At 43.1% G+C, this 27,906-nt stretch overlaps 1 protein-coding gene across 1 annotated transcript in view; it reads right to left on the bottom strand.

Moving 5' to 3' along the window:
- The window catches only part of TMEM132C (transmembrane protein 132C), a 202,185-nt gene that overhangs the window by 123,095 nt on the left and 51,184 nt on the right, over nucleotides 1-27,906 (bottom strand). Inside the window, exon 2 of the mRNA XM_064675196.1 lies at nucleotides 19,409-20,297. Within this exon, the coding sequence (XP_064531266.1) occupies nucleotides 19,409-20,297 (889 nt within the window). The remainder of the gene's footprint in view (nucleotides 1-19,408; nucleotides 20,298-27,906) is intronic.

Here is a 27,906-nt window from a genome sequence, read left to right as displayed (position 1 = left end):
ATTTTTCAAGAGTTCTGCACACAAATGTTGCCTTCGTGGCAGACGATTGAACCTTTCAGCTCGAGTTTACCTGGGAGGAAATATTTAAAGAACATATATGCTTCCTTCTGGGTAAAGAGGCCCAGCAGTGGAAGGGATTTTTATTTCAGTGTGTGTAAAACTTGTTTACTGCCTTATCAGTCACCCCAAATCACGGATACACGTAAAAATAACAAAGACAAAATCAGATTTTAGGACATACAGCGCACCCAGAGCCTCACTGGGGATGCATCCCCAGTTTAACTTGATTAGGAGTCAGTTAATATCTGCTTACAACCAGGCACTGTCAAAAGTCAGAACAGCAAGACTCGGTCACTCCATCACCTGAGGTGGGTAAAGGAGCTCGGTGGGACAGACAGACAGACAGACAGACAGACAGACAGACAGTTGGCCGTCAGGAGATCCGTCACCGGCACCACAAAGAAGGACTTGCAACCATCCATCTTCACAGGCAGATCTGTCTGCTCTCTGCAAATCACTGAGCAAGCTGGCAAACAGCCAAACCCTCTGCTCTTCTCCCTCTTCGGTTTTTTTTTTTTGGGGGGGGGAGGAGGGGGCTGGAGAGGGAGAAAGGAAACAATGCCAAGACAACCTTGGCAGTTCTCCCCGGGTTTGTCACCACTGCCTCTTGTTTCAGCCCTTAAAAGTATTGCAACATGCATCAAAAGGCAAGAAGAGCATCTGCATGGAGGGGAAGGCAAAGGCTTTGACCCATAAGCCCTAATCTTAGCCTAAATCTAGCCCCAGGTGCTAGGCAGCATGTTGGGTCTTTGAGGAACCTGGTCCCTGCCTATGGCAGGGGGGTTGGAACTGGATGATCCTTAAGGTGCCTTCCAACCCAAATGATTCCATGATTTTACAATCCAAAAATGACATTGAGGAACGGGAATCAGACTTCTGTACTTACACTAAGAGTATACTTTTGGTGCTGCTAAAAAAACCCATATACTTGTGTATGTATTTGTATACAAGTATATATATAAATATATTTATTTCAGTAAGCACCAAGGTAAGAAAAAACAGACCAGGAAGACTGCAGCCATTCCCCTGCAGGCTGGAGGCTGTTATTCAGCTCCAAGCTTGCCCACCTTTTTGCACTGAGGCTTTGTGGAAGGTTTGTTGACTGCAATCCCTTGATGACAGCCCCAATCGGTGTTTTAAATGCACTTAACTTGATTAGGTCTCACTGGATTATTTGCTTTTTCAACTACTATACATTATAAGAGGAGTGGAATAGAAGCCTGGCCAGCTCCCAGGCATTCCTTTATTGATCCCAACTTCATCCTGAAGGTGGTGAAGCTCCCACTGACATCAATGAGAGCTCTTTGCCTGTGTGAGAGATGAGTGTGCCATATGTTTAGTTAAAAATAAACAAAGTGAACCGAATCAAAGAGAGTGGTGGGTGTTTGAAATCACTACTTGGAAAGAAAGAAAAAAAAAAGAAAAGAAAAGCTTTATTCCAGCCCAGGGCAGGCTCTGGAACCAGAATGGTTCAGTGATTAAGGCCTGATTTGACTTCGTCCTACCCCTGCTTCAAATTTCAACTCTGCTAATGGGCATTTTTTGGACAGCACAGCCAGAGAGGATTCCTGAGTTACTGCTACCCAAATGTTTTTTTGTAACAGCCAAGCAGTTTTAATAATGATTTTCAATAAGTACAAACCTCAGGTGTTTTCAGGCATGTTGCACCCCATACACAGGTTTTGCAGTACATTTTTATAGTCCAGGCCATCACCAGTGCCCCTACTACAGACTTTTGCTCACCATAACCACTAAGGAAGATTTCTGTTCATCACCTTGTCCTTCTTTCCCTTTCTAAAAAAGCAATAATAACTTTTTTTTTTAATTACTAATCCCTTTTTAAGCTTAAAATAAAGCCAATAGGAAAAAAAACCAAAAAATTAACTACAAAAGGCAGGAATTAGAAGCCACACAGCTGAAACTAATAGAGACCACATTTATGTAAGTATGTGTATTTAAGTGTTTCAGGTTTAGGATAAGATCCCCTCTGCCAAAAATGTGGCAGCTATATTTGCAAGTCTCGATGGGAAATGTTATAAAGAATCAAAAGCAAACAAATTTTCCTTTCAAATAAACTTGACCCGTATGTTTCAGACATGTGTTTCCCTTTGAGTCCTTGTCCTCCTTTGATGGTGTTACATACTTTCCCCCCCTTTAAGAGCAAATACTTTGTTGTTATAGCAATACTTTCCCACAATCCCACCATCAGGGCCCCCCTGGTTTCCGAAGGCAGGGCTGGAAAGTCATCCCTCCTTGCACAGAGCTTCTCCAGGCAGGATGCCCCAAGCCTTGTCCTGCACACAAGCTGTAGCTGTTGCACTGCCACCATCACAGCTGGGGAGAAAATAATCCCAGTGTCATACAACTCAGTGGAGAGGAAAACTGGATTCACTGCTGAATTATCTATAATCTCTTGCACTTTGCTGTTCTCTTGTCTTGCACTCTCATTGATGTGCCTTTTTTCCCTTTTGTTCCCAAGCAATCTGTGTGGAATTAGCTCAAACCTTCCTCCTCTCGCTGGGATGAGAAGTTTTTGAGACACCTGAAAAAAACTTGCCTCACTGTACCTGACACAACTTTTGGGTGGTTCACCACATTCCTGTTGGTTTGGAAATGAACAGCACCCACAGTAACACAGGGCCAGCAGCGTGGCAAAGCACCAACTGGAGTGTCCACCAGGACTGAACGAGACCCCCGAGCCCTCAATTCCTACTAATCTCCAGGCACTGTTCTCCTGCATAGTGTGCATGGAAGAAAAAGACCCTAGCTAGTCTGCTTTGCAGGATGAAACACATAGATAGCTCTCCTGAGAAATTCACCTGGCAAAATAAATGAGTAGGGATATCTCAAATCAGTGACGTGTCATCTAAGAGCTAAGCTGATTTAATTTCTTGTACAGGCCAGAGGCTGCAAGAGAAATCTGCCCCGTGCTTACAGTGCTCTCCTGGTACCTCCTCACTTTCCCCTCTTCCTTCTTTCCTTCCATCCATCCATCCACACGCAGAGGAAAGAAATTTCTCCCTCATTCAACCACTGCACAGGGACTCAGAATCAGGTCTGAGCTTGGGCAATGCATAAACCATATCCAGGAGAGCACAGCCAAGGAGGAAACCACCACTAGTCCTCTTCCCTACCATGTCAGCCAACCCTAGCAGGGTCACTCAGAGCAGTAGAAACTGGTACCATCAAGATGCAGCCTGGCTGAACCCCTGCCTTGCCATCTATTTACACTGTAATCCCAACAAAGACTGGTCCTTGGGAATGGCCATGCCCTCTGCATGCAGGACAGTCAAGATTCCCAGCAGACAAGACTGAAATACGAACACTGGACTTGGAAAAAGTGAACATCAGCTTTTGTTAACTCTGTTAGACCTGTCCCTCTGCTTGTACATTCCTGATTGAGGTACATTGTAGTTTATATATTTCATCTCTACTATATTCATACTGTATACAGAAATATCTTAACAGTAGGCTTACTGGCCAGTCATATAGTCTTTGTCTCTAACTAATTTTCATTCAATAAGCAAATAAAACCAGAAAACCCCAGGAAAACCTCACTGATAAATGGGCCTGTTCACAGGGCTTTCACTAGCTGAGTTCAGAATGACAAATGAAAGACTTCGGATCCATTTTTTGTTTTCAATAAAAATCTTGTTCAACAGTGTCATGAATATTCATGGCTTTGGCACAGCTCCAGATTGAGCAAGAAGAGCCAAATCAAACAAGAAAACAACAGTCCACTTGGCTCCACAAAAGGATGCACTGGGCTTTGTGTGCTGAAGTATGCCCTCAAAAAAAGGTGCAAATCAAACTTTGCTGGGACTGTGCTCAAAGGGAAATAAATTCCCCCAACACCAAAAGCAACCTCTTAGTATTAAAAAAATAACAATGCTGGGCATCAGTTACTGACAGACAAGTCCACCAGCACCAGGAACGTGTCCCACATCTACAGCACAGGAGTGCAAAGGTTGAGGAGCTGCTGGGGGTGGCAGGGATGACCCAAAGCAGCACTTCAAGAGGTCCTGTGGCTCTGACAGTGTGCCAGTCCCATTGTGGGGATGGATGTGAGACACAGAAGGATCAGCTGAGAGAGGAAATATTGCAGTATCATCCAGGGCTCTGGGGGTGGACACCAAGTTCTGCTGCTTTAACCACTCCACAGCACCACTGGCACCAAGGGAGCACACTTTGATATGTATTTATGTAATAAACACATAACACACTTCATTATGATACAGGATGAGAGATAATTTGCTTAGAAGACTATTATCTTAGAGAAGTCAGAGTCATTCTCACCATTATTATTTTCAAGCCTGACCATGTGGAAATTTAATACACAAACACTGGAACTTTGATAAGAGTCTGTCCCCTCTCAGCACATGCTGGAAAGATGTTATTACTGCTGTATAACCCAGCCCAAGTGTTATCACATCAAATGCAAGTCTCACATTGTGTTTAATCAGACAAGAGGAATTGCAGCTCCAATCTCCATATTTCTCCCTCCAGGGAGAATATGTCAGGAGTGGAAGGTGCAGGTAAAGCAAAAAAATGAACAGGCTGCTTAAAGGGCAAGAAAGACTTAGTCAAACAGTTGGGTTCACACCATGTAAATCTCAAGTTCTAGTGCAACCAACTTATTCACTTACAAAAATACACCTATATCAGAATAAAAAGCTTAATTGAAATGATGGAGGAGGAGCTGTCTCTAGCCCAGGAGTAACTATCAGAGTATTGTGGATTGACTGCAACAAGGAGGAAACAGAGGATCCTGCAGTGGAATAACTCAGTAACACCAGGCTAAGAACAGGAGGTTTTACAATGGTGAAAAGTGTGTCTGGACTCAGTTCAGCCAGTTTTTAATCACTGATCCACTCACTTAAGGTGGGCACCTCTACCCTAAATTATGTGGGCATCTTTGTTCTGGATCTCCTCTTTCTAAAGCATTTGAAAACAGCATGAAGACACAGCACTCCAAAATTCCTTCCCATCTGGTTAAATAGGATTACACACAAAGCTCTTTACTGTGATGAGCAATCTGCACCCACAGAACCCGCCCCAAAATTGTTACAACTGTCCACATTAACCTGCCTTCATGATGTAAGGATCTCCACACTCAGCCATGACTAAATAACTTTTAATCACAAGGTCACAACTCAGATGTTTAGAAGAAAAAAAAGGAAAAAGAAAAAAGAAGTTTGATTTAATCACAATCAGCTTTACCCACCACATCAGAAACACTCGTTTGGAATCTTACAAGAAACATTTCTCTAAAGGTGCTTTAAGCCTTAGAAACATGTTGGAAAGATGTTAAGAGGCACAAATGGCCAGATTTTAAGAATTGCCTACCAAAATCAATCCAGATACCAATTTTCTCCAAAATACCTATCTGGAATGAATTCCCACACATGGCTCTTTTCTGCTCTGAATGATGAAGCTCTAATATAAAACAGAAAATAGCCTGTCTTTTTTATTTTCTTCACATCATAAGAATATGCTCAGACTGAGTTAAACTCCATTTGTGTTTCTTGTTTTTCTTTCCCTGTTTCATATTTAAGGAAAAGAGAAATAACAAGTAAAAACAGTTGTCTATTAAATAAACACTCGAGTGCACTTCAGACTAGCAATTGTGAATTTCAATACAACTGACTAATTTTCTTGTGCTTGTAAAGACTCAATTACTACAATCCTCTTGCATTTTTCCCCTCTTCTTTCATGTTTCTGACTCTGAATCAGTTAAGTATTCAGTGAAAAGGCAGACCACAGATCCAATATTAGCCCAGGAGGCCCCTCAAGCACCATTTAAACAATTATGAAAGTAACATTCCTTATCCTTTGAGACGTTTTTTGTGCAGAGAAGGTTCCATGGACGTTCACCAGCTTTTGCCATGAAGCTGTTAAATTTCCTCCTTAAATAGCCAGGGCTTAAATAAAAACACATCCTAGAAATGAATGGCAGTGGGACATGTGGAGGAGGATATAATTATGCAACACAACGGGACAATCATTGCCTTGCTGAACAATCAGAGCTCCCCAGAACAAGAGGTTCTTGATCATTTACCCATTCCCAGGAATTGCTGTGACATCCAGCCGGATCCAGCCGTGACTCACTCTCATTTAGCACTGGGAGAAGGACAGAGTTGTGGCTCTTTTTGCTGAGCCCTCTTACCTAACACTCCTCCTGTTGCACTGCTGGGCAAGGCACCCCCAAAAATAACACCTTCTGGTGCTAGTTCTACTAACATAGAAAAAAGGAGCAGTATCCCCAAACCAGAATAGTCAGTAGGATTTAAAACACACTTAACTGTATGATTCTTTTACATTGAAATAACTGCAGAAGTAGGAAAGTATAATCATACCAAACTTTGACCCCTTTCAACAATATTCACTGCAATCCCCAGCACATTCCCATCTGCAGGACTAAACAACATTTTATGAAGTACAACCTGGATTTGCAGAGTTCTTGCACATGTTTACCTCTGGCCAGAGCCCACACAGCCACGTGCAGATCTGGGGCTCACAGCTTCAGTCCTGCAAACACCCCACTCCTTGCACAGCATTTTGGATGTCAGCCCTCCCCACAGAACAGTCTATCAGAGCAAACTGGGCTTGATTTTAGTGCAAGCTGGCACAGAGTCATTCCCTCATGGGAAAGCCCTGTAATAGTTAATAGAGGCGAACCTAAGAGGGCTGTAAAGATGTTTAATGAGGTTCCATCTGAGTGACTCTAAAATCATGCAGGATATAATACAGAACATGCAAGCCTCTTCTTGTAGATAAAAATTAGGTTGTTCCATTTTATTTTTTTTAAATTTTTTACTCTGAAACAAAAAGATAATTGCCACATTTATCAGGTAATTGTGATAGGGAGCAGAGAGAACCTTAGAAAACAATTGCAGACAGACTTTTTCCAACGGCATTTTTCTTTCAAGAAGAGCCAGACCTAACAGCTGTCCCTGGGTGTCATGGGGGTGTGAGGACTCAGAGCAAATCACCACTGGACTGGAAGGGAGGAACTGGTAACACTTCATTCTGCATCTGCATCACTCCACACATGTCCTGAGGAACAGCAATCCTGAAGGCAACTGGGTAGCAGAGCCTCGTGGAGGGGACTGAGGCTACTGCAGCTTTGTTCAGCTTTTCATGAGACATTTGGGAGTTTTAAGGCAACAAAATAGAAGTAGTAACACAGGAAAAGAACTGCTACTCCCATCATTAGTGTTCGGAAAAAGGTTGGGAGGGATTTTGAACAACTGCCAAAAGTTCATGGGATCAATTCCACTTCAAAATGGAGCTGTTTAAGAGCAAAAACAAAGTTCGCATGCCTCATCTGCTATTAGATCCCATTTCCCTTAAGCACTCACTGACACACAGTCAGGGACTGTTTCCACCCTGAAGTATCTGAAATCTAATTAAACATGGGTAGGAGTAAAAACAGAGTTGAAGTGGCTGCCATAAAATTACGCCTGTGCTGAAAGGTGAAACCAGTTATACAGCAGGGCACTAGACTTGCAGTTTATTGCTCTCTATCCACTACAATCATGACATATTTGCACAGCTATGGCATCCATTAGGTGCACACAATGAATAAAAGGAGCACCTTACAGCGGGGTTTATGTCAATGTTTACTTTGAGCATGAAATAAAACCACAGTTACCATAGTAATGGACAAAGCACTCATCACCTGAGATGCTATGGAAATTAAAGAATGACAGCACAACCATACTTTAGCAACACAAAGAGGGATGAGGCATATTAATTTCTGAACAACTCTTCAGGATTTCTTTAAAGACCTTTCAGAAAATATGAACATTAACCAGCTGTCACTATCTACAGCCAGCTGATAAAATCTTCACTCAGCCCTGTCAATATTTCTGCCTGGTGCTAATTACAGTAGCATTGTCTCAGACAGACAAGAGAAACATTCTTAAGCAGGACCCTAGAGTCTGGAAAATGGAGATTACACATCATCTTCATGTGTTTCTGTCCTGGCTAGACTGCTGCTTGCAATATCCTTTCTAAGGCTTTGAACAGCTTGATTTGAGATGCTGACACTTCACTAGTGTCGTGGTTTGAACCTTGTTTTCCCCCAGAGGCTAAGAGAAGTGGTAGACCCCAAGGGGTGGAAACCCCTAGAAGTTTTGAAGTTCTGCCCAATGGGCGCTCCTGCAGAAATGTAAACATATCACAACCAGACCGGAAGAGAAGAGTTGTAGTTTTAGTTGTTGTAGGAGAGGTGGCCATGTTGTGAGCCACGAGGAAGGGGCTCTGTGCCCCTTGGGGCCTCTGGCCCCCTCCCAGCCCCTGGCTGGGGGGCTGCAGGGACCTGGAACAGCATAAAGCTGGGCTAGGTGCCTGTAGTTATGCTGGGAGATGTTCTCTCCATGGGCGCAGAGCAGCAGCCGACACTGGCCGGAGAAGGTGGCAGAGAGCCAGGAGATAAGAACCTGAACTGAAGGAGCAGCAGAAACAACATGCAGCACCGGAGAAAAGACTCCTGGAAAGAGAGAGAGAGAGAACCAGCAGCTGAGAGACAGAGTTTGGGGTAAGAGACTGTACCAGATCCCCCAAAACTCCCTTGGAGACCCTCTTGGAGAAGAGGGACATGGACTCCTATTTTAGAGGAGCCTTGGAGTATGCAGCACGAGAGAGAGAGGAGCTGAGAAGCTCAGGGCGTCCCGGAGCTGGACCGGGATGGCCGGATGGAATGCGGGGGGGGAGTTGACCTTGGCTCCCCCCCCTCGCACTCCTGCCTGGTGGCAGCCTGAGAGACAGGGCACAAAGGCCCTGCAAGCAAGGAGCTGAGTCTCCTGAAGATACCAGACCGTCACGAAGACTCCCCTGTGTCTTCGTGATATGACGTGGTGATACGACCTTGTCTGGGGTTACGAAGTCCATGGAAGACCCCTCGGTTGTGAGGCGATGGGGCCAAGAGAGAGAGACTTGGATACCTCCCTTGTGGGTGCTGGCAGAAAGCCAGCCACAACTGCTGCATGCATGAGACAGAGCAGAAGAGCTTTGGTAAGACTGAATTGAAAGCTGCCTTCAATGTTCTAACTCAAGAGGAGTGAAGATCTACAAGGAAATCCCCTGAAGGCTCGGGCTCGGGGTTGAAATTTCCACAAAGTAAGAACAAAAATCCTGACTGCCACACTTAAATCTGCTGCCTCAGGAAAATGAAGGACACTAACCAGTGCCACAAAAAACTGAAATGAAGGAACTGTGGCCTGAGGAAGTGACAGAAAGACTTTTCTCTTTTCTTCTTGGACTTTTATTTGGAGGGGAGAGGAGACCTGATCCACTGTAAATACTATATGTCATGGTAGAGATAGTTGTGATCATGTGTATAATGTGATGTTATATTTATTTGTACAGTCATTGTAATATATTCCCTTTCCCCCACCTTGAGTCTGGTGTGTTTTGTCTGGAAAAACCCATCTCACATTAGGTTGAGATGTGGGAGGGGGATGGAGCTAGGGAATTGGATTTGGGGACTATCTCAAACCATGACAACTAGAAAAGTCACTGGGGACTGAGCTTTGAAGCTCAGTGTTCCCCAGCTCAGACCCTAATGGATCCAACACAAGGTTGCTGGTACCTCCCCTCAGAGACTCTGCTGCAAAGTTGAGCCCCTTGGGTCTGGAATCACCACTTTCTCATGTCATCAGGAGCACAGCAGTACCCACCAATAAATCAAAGTCCAGTGCCAAGGATCCAAGTCACCTCCTTGAATGCTGCCATGGTGTTACCCGTGAGACTGTGTGACACCCTCCTGATCCTACAGCTGACTTGTGACCCTCCAGCTGCTCTTTCTTGTGTTTGCCCTGAGCCTCTGCTTGGACCAGCTCTGTTCACCATGCACTGAGTTGACAAATTAATTATAACTTTAACACCATCCTTTTACCATCTTCTGTGTCAAAAAAACCCAATATGACAACACCTGTAAGTGTACACTGTCCACAATCATCATCACATAATCAACAGAGACTAAGTACCTACTAAAAAAAAATGGTTTGGTCATTCCTTTCTGCTGGAAAACTGAAATCAGGTTGCTAGGGAAGAGAAAATCAGAAGCTGTTGCTAATATGGCCTCTCATGGATGTCTTGAATCCAGAGGAATAAAAAGTAGCCTAAAGCCTGTGAATATTCTCATTACTTTTGATAGGACTACATTTGGGTACATTCCTAAATGACAGGCTCCTACTCTGGGCTGGTGTTTCCCTTCCATGCAACCAGAGCTTTTTCTAAGCTATACATAACCTCAAGCAGAAAAATATTTTCGTTGCTCTGTGGTATTTGCACAACCTGCTGAGACCAGGCACAACAAGGGACTCAGTGACTCCAGCAAGTACCATCACAGCACCTCATTTTTTAAAACCTACAGCAAAGCTCAGAGTCCTGAGTAAGCAGCCATGCAATCCATAGGAAAATATAGTGTCCTCAAAATAGGATCCACAAATGTCCAGTGTGCCAAATCAGGAATCCCCTCAGGCAGGTCAGCAACCACGTTTGTGCCTCAGGGATCCCCTGCAGGGCTGAACTGCCTCCCCCAGCACTTGCAGGGTGAGTGGAAGACTAAGCACGACTTGATGGCCTGGTCTGTCAGGGACTCTTTTATCTGCAAAAATCCAAGCTGTGATCCATGATCCACAGCTGTTTATGTGTTCTGGTTAACAACTAATCAGGGAGGCTGAGGAATCAAGCTCTAAATTTTGGTAAGTAGCAGATATTCCCTTCGATGAGCCTGTCTCTCTTGTACAAAGTGCTCAGTCTCATGGCACTTTGGAAATGAAGGGTTACATCTTAGAGCCAGAACTTGAAAGAAAAAGAGGGTTTTTTTAAGCAGCCTGACAGCTGAGGATGCAGAGGGCTCTGTCTGAAGTGCTTCCCCCATTTTTCCTTTTTCCTAAGACGTGCTACTTCTCAAATCTCCTTTTCTCTAGTCTTGCTGATCTAAGCAGCAATATGAAAACCTAAAATGATGTTGCTGGAGATGATTAGGCTGTTAGTGCAAATTAACCCCCTGGCAGCTTTGCTAATAGAGACATTTTGTAACACACCAGGAACTAGGCAAACAAACAAAAAAAATGCTGAATTTTCTTTTAACCCAGTCTCATCTAAACCATGAATTAATCAGTTTTTCTGTGCACTAGAAATCTGTAGAAATGCAACTTGCTTTTCAAGAGAATACCAATCACAGCAGCACACACCTCCCTGAAGAGACAGCACATACTGGGCAGGGTGGGATTTCAAGGAAATACAGAGCACCCCAATGAGGTCCTAAAGGAAACAGTGACAAAAATTGGAGTCAAACATTCTATAGCTTATAGAAAAGCTCAGTGTTGTGTAGAGATTAACTCCTACGTGCAGAGCAGCACTTCCACCATCCTCACGCCTTGTGTGGAAGTTTAACTGTAAAGTGCTGTAAGAATATATAAACAATTTAAGTTCTTTGTGTGTGTGCTGCCATGAGTGAGGAGCAGCAGTCTGCCAAAACAGAAACTTCAATCAATCTGACAGTTTCTGTCTTAAATAATGAGCCCCACAAGCACCAATAAAACAATACAGATAAACCCATCAGATCTTATAGTTCTTCTAGTCCAGATGCCTACTCTTGGATTACTCCCCATTCATCCTCCCATCCCAACTCCTCCTCCCTGCAAGCCCGGAGCTATGACATGCTGATGTCCCTCCCAGTATGATTCCAGCAAGTCACCAGTGCTTTTACATCTTTAACAGATGCTCTAAGGTTTTAAAGCCTTCTCATGCAATTTTTCTCAGGGATGCTCATTTCCATTCAGACCCACAGGCTCACACATTGTCTTGCTTCCAGGGGCCTTGGTACCCAGCAGCTTGTCAGATAATCACATCGAGGATTCCCAGGAGGTTCCCTAACCCATCAGATCACAGTCTTTTTCAGACAGCCAGAAAACACTACGTTGGTTCAACTAAACTCCACTCCAAGCAGAATGAAATCTCCCTCCCTGCTGCTGGTTTGGGAGGACTGGGGTTTCTGCAGTGTGATCTTATACGACCCACCATTGTTCCTAATTAGGCAAAGAACCAAGGATTTAATTAACGGCTGTAACTCGAGTCACGCCAGTGCCGAGCAGCCTAAATACAGATGAAGCAGGGGTGCCTCATCTCATCTCATCTCATCTCATCTCCGGGCAGCCTCGCCCAGGCCACTGCAGAGGTTGGCAGGAGACCACGGGGCACCCAGAGCAGCGACTCCGACAGGACAAGAGCCAGAGGCACCCACTGGCAGCAGGAACACGTGCGGCAGAGTGCTTGGAAAACAAGCCAGGAATGACTTCACTAGTCTGGCGAGACTAAAGGGAACGGGAAGGGAAACTACTTACAAGAGGGAATTTTAACAGGATACCTCAACGTGAAGTTTCTGAAGCTCCGGTATGCACGAGCCTTTGCCAAGATTAACCCCACCCTCAGCTCCAGCACGGGAAGCAGCATCCCCAGCCAGCAACGCTCTGGCTGACTGATGATGCAATCATTTTGTTCTCTTCCATTTATGTGACCCCATAACAGCCCCCCGTCGATTCTTTCTACTTTTCCAATCAAAATATTAGGGGAACTTTTCAAATGTACAAACCTGTAAGTGCAAAAGTCCAAATGCATTTTATAGTTATAAATATATATATTTATATACAGTTCAGGTTTGTCTAGAGTCACGTGGAGATAGTCCTGGATCTGGCTCAAATAACACACAGAACCAGGACTCTGGAAACATCTGCTTTCATGAGACAAAGAACATTCCAGCAAGTATTACACCACCAATTTTTAGTAAATTCTTGTAACACTTCTTCATTACAGGAATTCCTCTTTACAGGCAGCTGATGAAGGTTTTAAGGATGTTTTCAAAAGGGATTGATTCTCAGTGCTGAGTACTCTACGGACTTCAGCACCACTGAACTTCCTCCTGATCCTACTGGGGTCTAAAGTCTCCTCCTGGTTCACTGGTTGCAAAGTTGTGCTCCAGCGACTCAAGTCTTGGTCAATCAGCAAATGATTTACAAAGTATGGAACACAGAATCAGCCTTCTAACAATAAATTCTCAGTCCTAAGGAGTACATTGCTTTGGAGACATCAATAGAATTGTTCAGAAGGTTTCTCAAGCACCACATTTTTTTGAAGGCATTTAAAAGCAGTCAGAGTTGCCTGCTTTCTCTTTTCTAGGTGGCTTCAATTTCAAGTTAATAATTAGTTCCTTTTAAAACTTTATCAAACCTGACTCACTGCTACTCAAGAGAGCTCTTCAGCCCTTCACCTTTGCTGGTGAGAAGCACCTTTCTCAGTCTCCCTTTGAAGGACATCCTCACCAGCTTAGCAGTTTTGAGAGTGAGTCATTTGTTTGGAGGACCCAGGTGCCTCTGGTGTGACACCACTGCCCATGAAAAGTGCCTGCTAAGGGCTGATGAAATTAAACTGACTGGAGTGTGATGCCACTCTCTCAAAATCGCATTAACACATTCTCTTCTTTGAGGAAGGATTTTTTACATCACAAATGCTTTTTAAATATTGGGAAATATTTACTTTTTTACTGTTAGCCTGTCATGTTCTCTAGTAAATGGCAATTAGTGCTTCAGCAGACTGTCCCCACTGCTTACTGAAGCAGAATATAAAAGCTGATAGCACCACAGCTACGAATTTACTTAGGACAAATCTTAACAAAGCAACTTGCAAAGTGCTGTTATACCTCAGCACTTGCAAAAAACCATAATCCCCACAGTGAAACGACTTCTGAATGATTTACTGTCACTTGTGTTATGTAACACAGAGATTCCCCACGGGGAGCAGAGACTCACTGTTCTGAATGTGCACACAGAGCAGGGCCCTGAATTCTTCCCTGAAACGTGAGCAGCACAAACAAGCAAACCAAGAAGGTGAAAATGTAAACACGGATGAAATGATATGTCTAAAGTAACACAGTAAGTCCTGAACAGGAGTAGAAAGAGAATCTAAGTCTCTTAACTTCCTAATTAGTGCACAATAAAGACCATTTTTTCTTTCGTTAACCTGCTCCGCTGTAGATTTGTAGCTGAATTGTTACTAACCATTCTGTAGAAGGGAAAATAAAACAAACAAAAAAAATCAATAAGAACTGAAGTTTCACAAGGCTAAACACCAGACAATGAAGTATATAAACCTTCATCATGAAATATATAAAACCCCTTCAAGCCATGAATCACAGCTCTGAACACTTTTGCAAAGCAACTCTGACCTAGCACCTGACTTTGTGGGTCCCATGAATACCATAAAATAGCTCAATTTTTCAATTAAAAAATGTACCTTGAAATAATGAGACAACAGAAGGCAAGTCTGAGGGCTTCAAACTCCTCCTTTCAGATGTCTGCTGAAATGCTTTTGTGCAGTAAAATCACTTTTAAATATTTCAGTGATGCAAAACTGCACAGGAAATGAAAAATGTTTTGTTGCAATTCTTCTCATCTGGAGACACACATGTACTCCCAGAAAAGCACCAAACTATTCTGTCTCTCTTCATTTCACTCCCTGTTAGTTTTAAATATGAAGCAGCATTAAAAAAGCACACTCTTCATTTAAGAGCTGAAAAACAGCATTTCATCTACTGTGAAAAATGAGTACTTGGGATAATACATCCTAAATTATGGGTTAACACAAAACAGAGAGTGATCTCAGTCTTGGTTTAGGTCTGGTATGTTTTGGTTCCCTTCAGCCTCAGCTGGTGATTACAATGTCACTGGGGTTTGCCATGATGCCACCACACTGCAGAGCTAAAAACTCATAAACCAACAATTAGGCACAGGCAAATTTCAGGGCAGTAAAAGGTATTTCATCATAAGGCAAGATTAAAATGTCACTATCTAAAATTAAACAGTAACTGCTTGAAAATGTTCCCACTTCTGGTTCTTTTACATAGAGCAGGTAGAACAGCTGAGGACAGGGCTAAGCCCCTCTGAGAGGTTTACCCACTCCCTAGGGAGGCTCAGACAGGTCTTCCACACAAAGCAGGCTGAGTTAGTGCTGGAGATCCCCCTTTTTCATGACTAATTCCTCTAAAATGGCTATTTATGGCCACAAAATCAAGTCTTTGAAATACTGAGATTTACCATCAGGCTGTACAGAGATGTTATGACCATAACTACCTTTTCTATGGCTATTCTGTGCATCCTCCTCTAGGTCTTCAGCTCTTCCCAGCACCACCCGACACAGCTTTGCTGTCAATACTCATTAGGAACTGACATGTAAAAGCTGCCTCAGCTCATGGGTTTAATAGCTTTCCTCACTGCATTTATCCTTTATCCTTCTTCCAATCTGTAGATTTATTATTACTACTAATTACCCGTTGTCTTGGGTTGATTTGTTTGCTGGACAAAGGTAATTCAGTAGCACTGATTACAACCTACATCCCTTCGGGTGCAAGGAGCTGCACTGCAAAACCTGCAGTAAGAAGCCTGAAGGGGAAAAAAAAAATTACCACTGTGTTACACCTCTTGTCTCTAATCAGGATGTAACAACTTCATCCCCTTTCTCTTTACTTATCCTTCTCAATACCTCCCGTAAATCGGGTTATCTGGTGGTTCAGCACCTTCTAGAGTGAGTTAAAGATTAGCTGCTGCCCAGCAGAGTGACATAAAACACTCAGCACTCCCACACCTTTTGCTTTAGTCCTGTGCTGTGCAGTGCTCTGCCAGATCAAAATGTGGCACATCACGCCATGAAAAATAGATGGCAGGATCCTTTAATGGTGCAGTACCTGGAAAAGTATTTAGAGCTCCAGTACAAACCCAGCAATGCACACAGGGCAACCTTTTCAAAGCTGCCTCATGCATTCAGCTCACCCACTCCCCAGTGCCCAGCCTCCTCCTCACCTTCCAGCATCTCAACAATCACATGTAGTTATGTGTAACCCTCTGAAAGTTAACCCCACAAGAACAGCTTATTTTCAGCATGGTTGTGATTCCTTCCCTCTTTTGTAGCCTGCTGGGTGTGAGGGCAGCTCAGAAAAGCATTCAAGAACAGGGTCGTGCCCCAAGGATTTTGCTTTCTAATCCTTACAGACAATACACCAAAATGATGACTCGGATGAGAAGGGTGTGTTTAACAGCAACTGGTGAGGAGACAATCAATCGTGGTAGCTCTGCTCAAGCCAGTGGTAACAGTTTGTAACAGCTCTGGGCAGGACACAGAGGACCTAAATAATCATTTTAAATATTGCTAGTTTTTTTTTGCTTTTCTGTCCTGTACTGATGCTACTTCTTTTCATAGTTTACCAACTGCTAGAGGTAACAGTAATTTTCCTTACTGTGCAGTCAGCAGTAAATATAATTCATCTCTCTTTTGAGGGCCCAGAAATCCTTGCCAATGGTAGGAAAGCGGGGTGACATTTTCTTCTCCCTTCTCTATTTCTTCGGCTCTTTTATCATGATTTTCCCATTCCCATTCCTATTGATAACATAAGGCAAACCTGAAACCCCTTCCATCAGAAGAAATCAAAGTCCCTCAGGAACAGGACTGACCAACTGTCTGCATTTTCTGTGTTGCATACAAAGAATACCTGTAAAGACTCACCAGAGGTGACACAGCAGGACAGGAACAGGCCTGTGAACAGGACCTATAACCTGCCAGGACTGTCTGAACTGCTTTCACAACAGCCCTGTGCTGACTCCATGCAAGAAGGGAAGACCTGTGTTTATGCACGCAGTGCTCCTACTGTGTTAATGTGCTACTGAGCATAATCCCCTTCACTCCCTGCCATATTAGTCACTCCCTTTGACTTTACTGGTGTTCCTGGGCTGATAAATGTATGGATACAGTAACAGGATCCTGAATTAAGACACGATTTAAGAACACGGTTTCAATTGCAATGATTTGTGGCTATGAGGTCATTTAGACCAGTCTACTTCCCTTTTGCCAGAGAAGATTTGTAGCTATTATTTCCCACCCCCCAAGCAATGATCACATGCTGTTTGCTTCAGCACTGCATGTTGCAATACCTCAATGAATAATACACAAGAAGCAGAAAATAAACAAACCCACTCTGCCCGGGGATAATGTGTGGTGTGTTTTTCTGCAGGATGATTAAATGTGAATGCATGTCACAGGATGTAGGGATTGCTCTGCTGGGAACCCAAGAGGATGAGAGCACACAGCTCTCTGTACCCAGGCAAATGGCCACGGAGAAGGTTAAGGGAGTCCCCAGGCAGAGCCAGCATATGCATTGCTACTCCCTGGATGCTCTGTTCACTTGGCTTTTGTATCTGTAAGACACAGACACTTCATAGATTCCTGGGTCAAATTCCATACTCTTTCCAAACACCTTGGAAGTTTGAAGACAACAGATTTCCACCACAGGACCAGGAAGCTCCACGTGGTCTTTGCCAGCCCGTCCCCTCTGCCACCAAAACCGTGACAGAAACCTGCACAGCCAAGAGAACAAGGACACAGTTCATGGGATCCCACACAGCTGCTGCCAGTGGGATCAGCTGTCCCTTCCTGCTGCAGTGCCAGGAAACCAGTTAAAACCACTTCTTTTCTTGTACCTCCTGTACACCTTGAGCAAAGCTTCCATCTGATGTCTTTGCAACTGCACAGATCAACAGCTTGGGTAGATACAAGGGTCTAACATGCCTGCAAGACAAAGTTTTGAAAACCAAGATTGCTTTGGAATATCTCACATTGTTTTTCTTGCCTTTGGTCATGGAGAGGAGGAAGCACAGTCAGAAAGTCAGTCAGCCCTGTATTACATCTCAAGACAACGACCACCTGCCCCTTCCCATTGGAAGCAAGAAAATCTTTTCACCAAAAGGGTGTTTCAGGACACAGAGCCACCAATAAATTTAAGACTGTTCACTTCAGATCCATCAGTCACCTGTTCTCAAAAACAAAGCCAATCCACTCTGTGCATAACAGCAAATCACACAGGCAACTACTGATGTCCCACATTATCATCTCTATCTCATGCACCTCTCAACATGCAAATGATATCCTTGCCCAGGCAGCCAAGATTCATTTCTGAGCAAAGAAACACATTCCTAGAATTAAACAACCTTGCTTCTCTTCAACTCAGTGCTCAGGAAAATAAAGAGTGTGGCACAGACCTTCAAAGGGTGGTCCCCTCTCCCATCCACCCAGCAAATACCCAGTTCACTGCCTGTGGATTTCTTTTTTCACCACAGCTATGCTTGTTATGTGGAAAAGTATTCTGTTTCTACTACTTTGTGAAAAAGGATTTTCAATAAAAGATAAGCGACAACGTCAGAAAATACTTCTATCACAGAGGTTTCACTCAGTAAACAGGTGTCTGGGAGATTATCTTGCCAATTTAACCAAAGCTGCAAACACCAGAGCGGTTCTGGGATGACTAAAATCCCCCTTTTTTCAAATAAAAGCCTTTTATCTGCCAAGCGACACTTCCTGTTCTAAAGGCCATTCTCCTCAGTAGTTGTCAACTATGTATTAATCTAATTCATATAAGCCTTAGAAATAAATACTTTCATGTGCAGAATCTTTTGGGAAACTCTTGATTCCCTGAGGCTTTAAAGAGCAATTGTTGCTTATCACCGTGGAAATTTCCACTGAATTTAAAGCCTGGTAACAAGGGAAAAAAAGATACATCAAATATTTCAGTGATTAACAAGTTTCCCAGTCTTTGTCATCCTCAAAGGATTTTCATCTGATCGGTAGGGAAACCGCTAAAGAAGAAAATAAAAGGAAAGTGATCTGACCCAGTAAGGCAGTTCTTGTGTTCCCACTCCTGCCCAAAATAATGGCACTCACTTCTAACAGCCCCTTTCAGCCAGCAGCAATATCAAACACACTGGGCCTTATTTTAAAGGGTAGATGTTTTGGCAAAGAAAAACGCTACTGAACTGCAAGCAGACAGTTAAACCCCTCCCTAAAGAGCTCTCATAACAAAACCACTCTGTGTGTGGGAGAGGCGAGTTCTGCCAGAGCACTTACAGAAAAGCAGGTAATTGAAGTTTTTCTACATTTAAACTCCATGCCCGTGCAATAAAAACCTGATTTTAAAAGCTCTGTAAAGCAGAGAACTTTTCCGATGTCTCAGGGTCTGCCACGGCACAGAAATGGCCCCACTAAAGCAGCAAACTGCTGTGTTTTGTACCCCTTGTTGCACATTGTGGGCCTGTGATAAAGGGCACGGTGGACACGTTAAAAGCCTCCTGGTGATGGAGGCTATCAATCCATCAAAAAAATCCATGCAAAGAGGAAAATAATACATTTCAGTGACGTGGAGCAACCTTCAAACTTCAAAGCAGTTAAGATTCATCACGTGTCCCCATCACCTTTGTGTGCCACCATGTTAGAAACATGCAGAAACAACCCACTGTACCTGAGCACGAACTGATCCACCGTGGAGTTGTTGGCAATCGTCACATAAACGTTCACAACCTCTCCTTGTTTGACGGGCTTTGAGGGCAACCAGACAACAATGTTACTATCCAGCCGGAGCTCCGTGAGCTGGGAGGTCTCCTGGCCTCGATAGAGGCTGACAGATCCAATCCTCTGCAGGTGGGACACGGTTTCATCCACGCCATCCTTTCCCGGCCGGATGGCATTTCCCTTCCTTATATCCTCAGGGGTGCACTCCCCCTTCTCGTCTCCCGGTTGGATGGTGTAGTAAAGCTCCACGGGGCTCCCTTCAAACTGATCCGGTGGCTTTTTACGGCCCGTGACGACCGTGGGGGGGTTGAACCAGCTGGGCAGGAGCTCCAGCTCTGCCACACAGAGCCCCAGGTCCCCCTTGAGCCTGCAGCTGCCTCGCACCTCCCGCGTCTCTCGGAAGGCGAACACCCGCAGGCAGGGCAGGCGCTCCGTGGTGCTGTAGTCATCCCAGTCCCTGCCCACGATGTAGAACAGCACCTGCACCTTGGGCTTGCTGGGGTAAATTTTGTTGCTCATGATGTAGGCCTGAAGTTTCCAGTTGTAAGTAAACTTGTTGGCAGATCCAAAAAAGCTGGAAGTTAACATGAGGTCCTGGGGCACGGCTTGTTCCACGGAGAAAGGGCCATAGCTGGCGTTCAATACAGGCGGCCTCTTGGCTTTGTATGGGAAGAACGATTCCACCCTGGATTGCAAACTGGAGTTTCTCATGAAGTCCTGGTTGGTTTCCTTGAGAAAGAAAGACGTCTCAGCGTTGGAGAGCCGATAGCTCACAGGTAGGTACGTTGGCAATGAGGAAAATCTCTGATTATTGTCCAAGACCCCTCGACACTCTGTCACTAATAAAAGAAAAGGTGGACGAGTTAGATCAAATCTGCTTAGAGGTTCAAAGGGACATTTAGCACAACTTCAGTGGAGCCAGCTGGTAAGTTAGGGACAAGCATTATTTCATGCAAAGGTTTACAGGTTAGCTACATGTTTAGATGAAGCTAATTCTTTTTTTGCATTACATTCACTAAAGAAAATATAATGCAGGCTTTAGGGCTACCTTGCATTTATCTGTGAGAAATGTTTTGTCACATGGATGATGTACTGAGGGTTGTCTGCAGCTCATACTCCCACAGGAGGGTTCACAAGCAGAAGCAATGCTTGTCCCAACAGCCTTTTCACATGGCTGGACTGAACCACAGCAGTGCTTTGCTAATACCCTGTAGATCTATAAAACACTCATTGAATACTTTGACTATCACCTAGATGAGAAATAAATATGGTACTTGTCACTCCTATATGGTGTCTCACCTCCCCAACTTGTGTAAGTTTGCACACACCGAATCTCTTCAGGACAAATCAAAGTCAAAGCTGTCCCAAAGCAACTCCACAAGTAAACAGTGTCTTTAAAAAAACCAAACAACACCCACGTGCTCACCTTCCCCACTCTTTTCTGGTCACACCACCCTCTTCTGAACTTTCCACCCACTTAGAAACTTCCCTCCTGTCTTTCTGTTCAGTGACAGGGTTCATGAGGTGTTGGGTACATCATTGCAGCCTGATCACTATCCCTGCAGGAACACTGGCCAGGAGATCCAAGAGAGTTTCTGTTCTATGGGCAAAGCCAGAAACTTCTTTTCTAAGGACTGACCTCCCCCCCACCATTTCACAGAGGAAACCTTGCTCTCATATTACTGTTTCTGGCACTGTGGTCTATCTACACCTCTATAATTTAATATTGACACTACCTCAGCATTCTAAGTTATTTCAATGCAGGTGCACACCACAGGCTAGAAATATTTCAACGAGTGCTAATATATAAGATGCACACAGAGAGAAATTAGAACATACTGGCCAATTTCAAGTTTTGGCTGAATATCAGGTCTCTTTTGACCTGAATGTTATTTTCCTGTTAAAAAGGTTAAGGATAGCTATTGTTGAAAGGTAAAATTTATTATCTAAATTAGGGTAGATAACAGTGGAGTTAAAATACATGTTGATTATGTCATACTACTCAGAACCAAACTCATACTGAAGGGATTAGCTGTGGGTACAGAAGGTAAATGAATGATGATGAATCCAGTGCTAGACTGTCCTGAGTGTTTAAAAACGGAGCTTGCCCTCAGACATGTCACTTCCAATGCTCTTGGGGAATCCCCTCAGAATCAGGATTTAAGGTCCTGTGGAAGTTCAGCTCTCTAAAGAAGAAAGGCAGGGGCAACACAGAATGCACAGATTCACCCTGAAACTCAAGAACACCTAAAGACCTCCAAAACACCCTACAGAGACACACTCTCACCAGCTCCCTCACAAAGGGCTGCAGCTCAGGATCTCTGCAGATCATATTTGTTGTCCTGGCATGTCTGGCTGCTGGCAGGCTAATTACGCAGTCAAATTTAATTAAATGTTTTCAAGTAAGAAATAAACAATCAATATCTGTCATGACACCAAAGGACTGCTGCTGACAGACAACTCCACTGCAATCCTGAGGAGTGTGCACATGCCAGTGTGCTGGCACTGCTTGGTGCAGGGCAAGGGAATAGCTTTGCAAGGCAGGTGTCAGGTAATTAGGAAAAAAAGGGAAGAGACAAACACAGAGGAAGGGGAAAGCAGAGCTCTCAAAGGACAGCAGCCATAAATTTGAAATAAGGAATTAAGATGTGTTCGCTCATGTTTAATTCATGCAGCACTACAGGCTGGTAGGATTAGTTCTCATAAATGAGCAAACTGCCACGACTGGACAAAAACTTGAAAAAAAAAAAAAAGGTAAAAATAGAAAAAGAAGTAGTGAATTACCAGCACAACCCCCCCTCTGTCAAGCAGAATCACATTTAAAATATAACATCAGTTTAGCACACTGCTACAACCCTGCAAGTCTGTAACCTCTGGCACACATTTTGATTCTGCTGAAAAAGAATTTACAAATACCACCTCTTGAGCTGATTGATTTCCCCTTACTTGAATCAAATATTAATCTGTTTTTTTAGGGTTCCATTCCACAGTGCTATAACCCTTTAATAAGGAATGAGAAGAAGACCCACTTTGGACCATGGACCTTTCGAAGAAACAGGAAAACCCACATGTTCTTTTGATCCAGAAGCAGAACAAGATCTTGGATTACAGCTGCAGGAGTTTCCTCTCTAAACCCCTTTACTTGCCCTGGATGAGCCTGCTGGGATTTGCCACCTTCCTGCAGCCCTTTGCCAAGGGCAACCACTGACATTTTTGCAGGGCAGATACCACCACTCTTTTAAAAAAACCCTGGTTTGCTAGACAAGAATTCAGCTTCTTAGCAGTCAGTTTGGCTACTGAATTTGACTCAGTGACTCAACAGAATTTCTTTATCAGGTGTCTCAGGCCAAGAGCCCTGCAATATTAGAGGGCAGCAAGCTCTACTTAAGGGAAGGACACAAGCCCTTTGGGGAAGGTAAGCATGGACTGACTTCAGCCCACAGCTACAGTTTGCTGAAGTGTTTCCACGAGCAGAGATACTCTGGATATGACCCCACTGATACTGAGGGAATACTTCTGGTTTCAACAGAGCCACAAAAACGAGCAATAAACTCAGCAGGCTGCAGAGACAAGTCCTGTGATTTCAAAGAGCTGTTGGTCAGGATCTCTGCCTGAAACTAAACAGCTGTTTTTCTGCAATTCCCAGGACTTTTGCTGGAGCACAGACAGACAGTGGGCTCATTTTTGCAGGCACTCCATTTATCCTGGGTTTATCACATGGATGAGGTCTGTAGGACTCGGCCCAATATTAAGAAAAAGTCATGCAACTTCTGTTTTAACAGGCTGAATGCAAACAGCAGAACCCACATGGTCAGGCTGACAGCAAAAAGAAAGAAAAGGCTTCTCTTTTTTTATTGTAGTCTAAAGATTTCCACCCACTTTCATACCATACATAATGGATTCCTGTATTTCTACAGTGATGGCTGTACTTCAGACAATTTATTTAAGCACTTTAAGCCTTTTACTGATAAAATTGGTGGTTAAAATTGTCCATCTTATTTTTAGAATCCCAACCATGCACATCAGCAACTACAGGCCATCATTTAAGGGATTTTTTTCTATTCTCTTCATTGCTACCCAATAACCTTCATGTCCTGGTATAATTAATGACCAATGTTTCCAGAGAACATTTTGGTATGCTTGATCAGCTCAGTTTCAAAGTTCTCTAATTTATCAGAGAATCTACTTAAACAGGATGCCAAGGTTTTTTTTTTTGAATTTCAAATCACAAGTTATTATTTAAATAACCATTAAGCATAAGTTTATTTTGTGTACCTGAAAAAATACTTTCGAATAAAGCAGCCATGCCTATCAGTGCTTTCAGGTGCTCTGGAACAGATTTTTCCATTTTTAACTTTTTTTTCTGCTCAACCACTGGAACACATTTGCAGAGGTTCAAGTTTACACCTTGTTTTAACCTAAGTGGTGTCTCTCAGTGACAGCATCAGCTCTGGGAGCAATATTCAATATTCAGATGCCAGTCCAGCCTCTAATGTGGTCACAATTGTATCAGTAAAATGGAACTGGGTCTCTGTGACAGAATTGCTATAAGCATCTTTACACAAATACAACTTCCACCATGGAAGTTGAACTTCCTCAGTTTAGATCAAAGGTGTAAAAACTCTGAGAAAACCTGATCCTTAAAGGTGTTGTTGGCCTTCCAACTGGGTCCCAGTAAGTGAACCTTCCATTTCATGAAGGCTTTTACAAACTCAAATGGAAATCAGTATGGGCAGGGTGAGCAAGGAAATCCAGAAACACCATTTCTGTGCTGAAAACTAACTCTGACTACAGCAGAGCTGCCTTACAAGTAGGCAGTGCTTTACCCTTCTACATTATCACACAGGAGTTACAACTCACCCAGGGATGAAGTGCTTGGAAAAGGTTAAGAACCATCAAACAAAGCGAGTATTAGCCAAGAACAAAAGTGAAGGCTTGCAAGTAATTACTTCTTCTGTGTAACAGCCTGGTGACTTTTTAATCCTTCTTCTGGCATCATATGCTTCTGCAGCACTTCATCTGAACCCAAACAGGCATCTGTTAAGCACATCACTGGCTCCAAAGTGACAGACCAGCTCAAATTCCTACAACCCAGTGAGTTCATTGGATGTGAAACACTGAATTCTGATCTGTATTATTATTATTTCTTGGATTCCAGTGTAAGAGGAATTTTCTTTGGGGGTATTTCACATGGAGCTGGAGCCCTGGGTGCTGGATTCACTGGAACGGTCATAAAAGCTTAATATTTTTAAGCCCTTCTTTTATGAGTTCGGTCTGAAACGACTTTCTTTTGGACTGGGAATTAAGGGTTTAGATTGTGGGTGGGAGATTACTGGCCAATGGCCGTGTATCTTCTCTGCCTGATGTTTGATGAGCCACTGAGCCTTCAAGGCAACCATCTGCCTGTCCCCTCAGCCAGGAGGCTCCGAGCCAGAGAAAGTCAGTGAGGAGCAGAAGACATCTGCCCATGCAAAGGAGGAGTAATGTCAGAAGCTTTCTCTGCACCTTGTATGGCCCTCAAAGGCACATTTATAATTACTCCTTCCAGGAAACAAACCACAGGAAAAGTGGTAAACAGATTTCTGTCCCTCTGTGTTCTCCTGTTACCCCAGCACAGCAGCACAGCTGAAGCTTCCACCAGGAATTCTGTAACTTTTAAGGCAGAATCTTCTCCTTCCTTTTGTAACAGCTCTACTCACTACACCTTGTTCCTCCATTCCTAAACGTAGCCATAATTGAATGCTGCTACCATATGGATTTCAATTTTTTGTTCAAGTTCCATGCCACTAGAATTTTAAGAAAAAAACCCCACTTAATATTATTTACAGCACCAGTGCCCCCTAAAATCCTGCAAATGCTGTAAAGATCATCCCTGCTCCTTACACAGACACCATTCCCATCTATCCCTGCACCCAGAGACTGACCTTACCATGTGTTACACAAACCACCTTCTCACAAAAGTCCCCATCCCTGAATTCTCTTCTGTGACTCCATCTTCCCCTACAAACCTGTCCTGCTCTTGCACAGCAAATCATATATTCCAGCTCAGGAAATATGGAATATAGGGAAAGAATAAAAGTAGGAAAGATGCACCTAAATCAGCACAGATGTTTCCTTCACCAGAAAATGTCAAAAGCTATGTTTTCTGGTGCATTTTCCCTTAATTTTCCATGCCAGCATCACATTTAGTGACTTCACAGTGTATGAAATCTCTGTATCAATATTTTGCTTAGAACTAGAGCTCAGCAAACACATTCACTTAGACCTCAGAATGACCTCAGTTGTACTCCCATCCCCTCCAAGTTCCATTTTCTTAACATCTAGAAAAGGGAATTTTGCTGTTGGAAAGGCTGAGTGGAACCTTAAACCACACAAGCTCAAATTCAGAATAGGGAACATATTTTTAACTCTGAGATTGATTAAATATTGCAACAAAGGGAGCAATGACATGTTCACGTCTTTTCATCAAAACTGGATTCCCTTCTCAAAGGTACATTTTTCTCAGCACAAATACAGGGATAACTGGAGCCTCATACTCCTTTCTGGCTTAAAAACTGTAGTCCTAAGACTATTCAAAAAATCATTTGGAAAACCACGTGACAGGGTAACTGCAGAAACCACATTTTGTATTTCTCATGTTTGCCCATCAGATCCTGCTTTCTCATCCTCTGAGAGAACAGAGAGACTCTTTGACTAATTGCACACAGTCAATGTCAAGTGTCAAATGCTTATGATGACCAATTTGTGAAGTTAAAAATAAACTCTGGAAACAAATCTGGCAAGGAAATCCACAGAGCAAACATCTGAGGGAAATTGCAGCCTGTTCTCAAATATTCTGTGAACACAGCGATGGCAATTCCATCAAACAAATGATTGCTAACAAAATTACTTTATCTGTTCTTTTCAGAATCCAGGTTTCATTAAACTGAAAGTCAAAGTCCAAGGATAAGTTTTAACTGCAGTGTTTCATTGACTGACATGGGATGGTATATTCCTATTCACACACGTGGGAGCACAGACTCTTGGTAACCAACCAGACATATTTTAAGCCCAGATGTAGACAGAATTTTATTTAGCCTAGATCAGAGTTCAATTAAACCACATCACAAAGCTTGTCAGGAGACACTATAATCAGTTATTGTGAACAAATTTCCTATTTTATTTCAATGGGACAGATTAACTTATTTCATTCAGTATATTGTTAAATGAAAAACTGCAATAATATTCTATTAAATAGGCTTCTCTTACATTTTGAGAGTATATCCTTAATGAATTTATCCTTTTTATATTACCACAGCCCAAATCTTCACTAAATCTCAACAGACAATTGTGGATTTAGTACAGAAATTGAACACTTCCCTCATTCTTCTCCAGCAGATGCAAAACACTGGCACTTCAGAACTGTCAGGAGCACAACAAGCACCTAAAACAAGGAGTAAACAAAGGTACAAGAGGAACTTCTGCACTTTAAAGCCCAAAAACAAAGGGATGCTCACTGAAAAGAAATTATGGGAATTCAAAGTGGATAAAAAATATTTCATCCAGTGTGTGATTAGATGATAGAGCTCATTGCCAGGGTGGAAGGCATGAAGGCCAAGAACTTGTCCAGACTTAAAAGGACGATCTGAATGTTTGGAAAAAGATTCAGACCATTTATAGTAATGTCATTAACTACATGTAAAACTCCTTGTTTCAGTATTTATTGATTAGAACCCAGGATTAGACCTCTGCATTATAAAGCATTATCCAACATCTGTCAGGTTGTTCCATTTTCCTCAGGATTACCAACACAACAGACACGTGTATAAAGCACAAACAAGCTGTTTGTGAGGCACAGCCTTTTCACAAACGGAAAAGAGAATCTTTAAAGTCTATTTTGGAAACACAATGAAAACTTGCAGAGAACTGCACGTTGGAAATGCATTTCCAACATTTCAGTGACAGCCTCCAATTTTCCATGGTCGCAGTTCTGTCCATCCCAACCTTTGTCTGCAAAATTCCAAAATATCCCTTTATTGCAGGCCTGTCTTCTCTATCCCCCTCAATTCACACAACTGAGATGTGTTAGTCAAAGGCTGTCTGACATTCAGGACTGAAATCTATAAATGGTTTTCTCAGACTGGCTGATGACCTTAAAAGTCTGTAAAACAACAGTGTACATGCAAAGGTCAGTGAAGATTTCCAGGATCACTCCCCCTCCCAGTGCTGACATTCCCAATTTTCTGTACTGCCGAGGCCAACTGACCTATTTAAGCGAGTTTACCGTGTAGAATCAGAGATAAATATCTGGAACTCAAATTTCCCTACTGAAAGCGTTTGTTAAGAGGAAAAGGTTTGGAAAACTTCTACAGAGACACCATTCTGGTTTTCTTCCGCTGGCCAGGAGCTGCAAATGTCAGTGTCCTGTGAGCAACGTGCAGCAGGTAAAATGTCATATGATGGCCTTTC

Source organism: Pseudopipra pipra, chromosome 18, assembly GCF_036250125.1.
Source record: "Pseudopipra pipra isolate bDixPip1 chromosome 18, bDixPip1.hap1, whole genome shotgun sequence".
Classification (NCBI taxonomy): domain Eukaryota; kingdom Metazoa; phylum Chordata; class Aves; order Passeriformes; family Pipridae; genus Pseudopipra; species Pseudopipra pipra.
Note: the sequence above shows the minus strand (reverse complement) of the source record. Positions and strands in the feature narration are given on the sequence as shown.